The 1,728-nt window shown below is 43.9% G+C and overlaps 1 protein-coding gene across 1 annotated transcript in view; it reads left to right on the top strand.

Annotated features, from left to right (window-relative positions):
* Nucleotides 1-174: 174 nt before the first annotated feature.
* The window catches only part of BTK (Bruton agammaglobulinemia tyrosine kinase), an 11,936-nt gene continuing 10,382 nt past the window's right edge, over nt 175-1,728 (top strand). The window contains exons 1-2 of the mRNA XM_010854313.1: nt 175-1,137; nt 1,455-1,623. Coding sequence (XP_010852615.1) covers nt 897-1,137; nt 1,455-1,623 — 410 coding nt within the window. The 5' untranslated portion in view covers nt 175-896. The remainder of the gene's footprint in view (nt 1,138-1,454; nt 1,624-1,728) is intronic.

Here is a 1,728-nt window from a genome sequence, read left to right as displayed (position 1 = left end):
TCCAAAGTCTTGAATGAGTAGAGTGTGGCTAGCAAGCTCTTAAGGACTTAAGGTGATCTCTACAAAGGAAGGTTTTATTTTGTTTTTATTTTTATCTTTTAAAAAAAGTTATGCAGGGCTTCTTTTTAGCATCAAATGCTGAAATGAGTATGTCCTCAAATATGCATATTCTTAGGCTAGCCTAGATCTTTGGCCCAAGGCTAGCTATTGTCAGTTATTTCCTTTGCCTTTGCTTCTCTGTCACCTGGCAACAGGATCCCAGGATGACTTGTCTAATCAACTTCTGGTTAAAATTCTTGCAATACCACAGTATTAAAAACTATAAAATGAATTCCTCTTATCTGAAACCCACCCTGTTGTCTTTTCTGAGAGATCTTTTGGGCCTCACAAACCTGTGAGGGAAATAGAACTGCTGTGTTTGTCTCCCTCAAGGAACTCAACCCACCTCAGTGGCCCTAGGAAGACTGAACTATGTTTATTCTAGAGACAAAATCACCTTCCTTTGATCCTGAGCTGTGTTCTGTTGACTGTTTTCTGAACACAGAAAGTACGAGGCAGGAGTTTTCACGAAGATAAATAGCTCTCAAAGAGCACTCCAGAAGCTGAGGCATTGGTATATTGAGAGCTGGAGTGAGAGCTGGCTTGTCACATTGTTTCGCTTTTCTGGGAAAGACCACCAGAGTCAACACCTGCTTTACAGGAAGATTGTAATGGCTGCCGGGAAACCATAGATAACATATTTTTGTTCTGGGCCTCTGGAGACATCAGATCTTCTTATCGCTTTAGTCACTGGTTGGGAGATAGTCATCGTAACAGAACCACTGAAGAGAATGACACAGAAACTCTCCACGTGAGCCAACTGGTCCTGTGTTTGCTTCCCTTCAGGGTGGCTGAGGATGGGGCAGTTGTCTGAAGCTCATCACTATACTCAAAGAGGAAAACATGCCTATGGTAGCTTCTCCCACAAGTCAAATGTCACCTCTCTCTCTCTCTTTTCTCCTCTTACAGTAATCCGGTACAACAGTGATCTGGTACAGAAATACCACCCTTGCTTCTGGATTGACGGGCAGTATCTCTGCTGCTCTCAGACAGCCAAAAATGCTATGGGCTGCCAAATTTTGGAGAACAGAAATGGAAGTAAGAGATCTGATCAGTATAATCTCTCCCTCCTTTGACCATATCCATCACTTTCTCAGGGTTCTAGCAAACCCAGGTTTGTACATTTTGGCCAGTGTACAAAGGAGCCTGGGAGAGGGGATGGGTGGGAACCAAAATCCAGCTGATGCTCTGTTCTTTCTAGCTGGGAAAACTGGCACTGGGCTGTAGCCATCAAGACTTTTCATAACTTATGTGAAGGCACCAAATACAAGAGTAAAGTTCCTGACCAAACCTGTCCCTGGGCCCTTCCCATATATGCACTCTGTAGCTATTATCACTGGTTTCTTACTTTGCAGGCTTAAAACCTGGGAGTTCTCACCGCAAGACAAAAAAGCCTCTTCCTCCCACACCTGAGGAGGACCAGGTATACAGGGAAATTGGGTGCTGCTTCAATGGAAACTTAGTCACACCCAGAAAACAGGCCAGAGTTTTAGAATTCTCCCTGGGATATGGCAGTGTAAACTGGTATTCTTCTTGAGATAGGGGATTTGGCCTTCTAAGTAGGACTTCCTCTTCGGTGGAGAGACAGAGGCTTATTAGGAAGCTCTTGGCAACCATTTAATCAAATCA

This window comes from Bison bison, unplaced genomic scaffold (genome assembly GCF_000754665.1).
Source record: "Bison bison bison isolate TAMUID 2011002044 unplaced genomic scaffold, Bison_UMD1.0 scf7180017853311, whole genome shotgun sequence".
NCBI classification, from domain to species: Eukaryota; Metazoa; Chordata; class Mammalia; order Artiodactyla; family Bovidae; genus Bison; species Bison bison.
The sequence above is the reverse complement of the archived record's forward strand: the minus strand, read 5'-3'. Positions and strand labels throughout refer to the sequence as shown.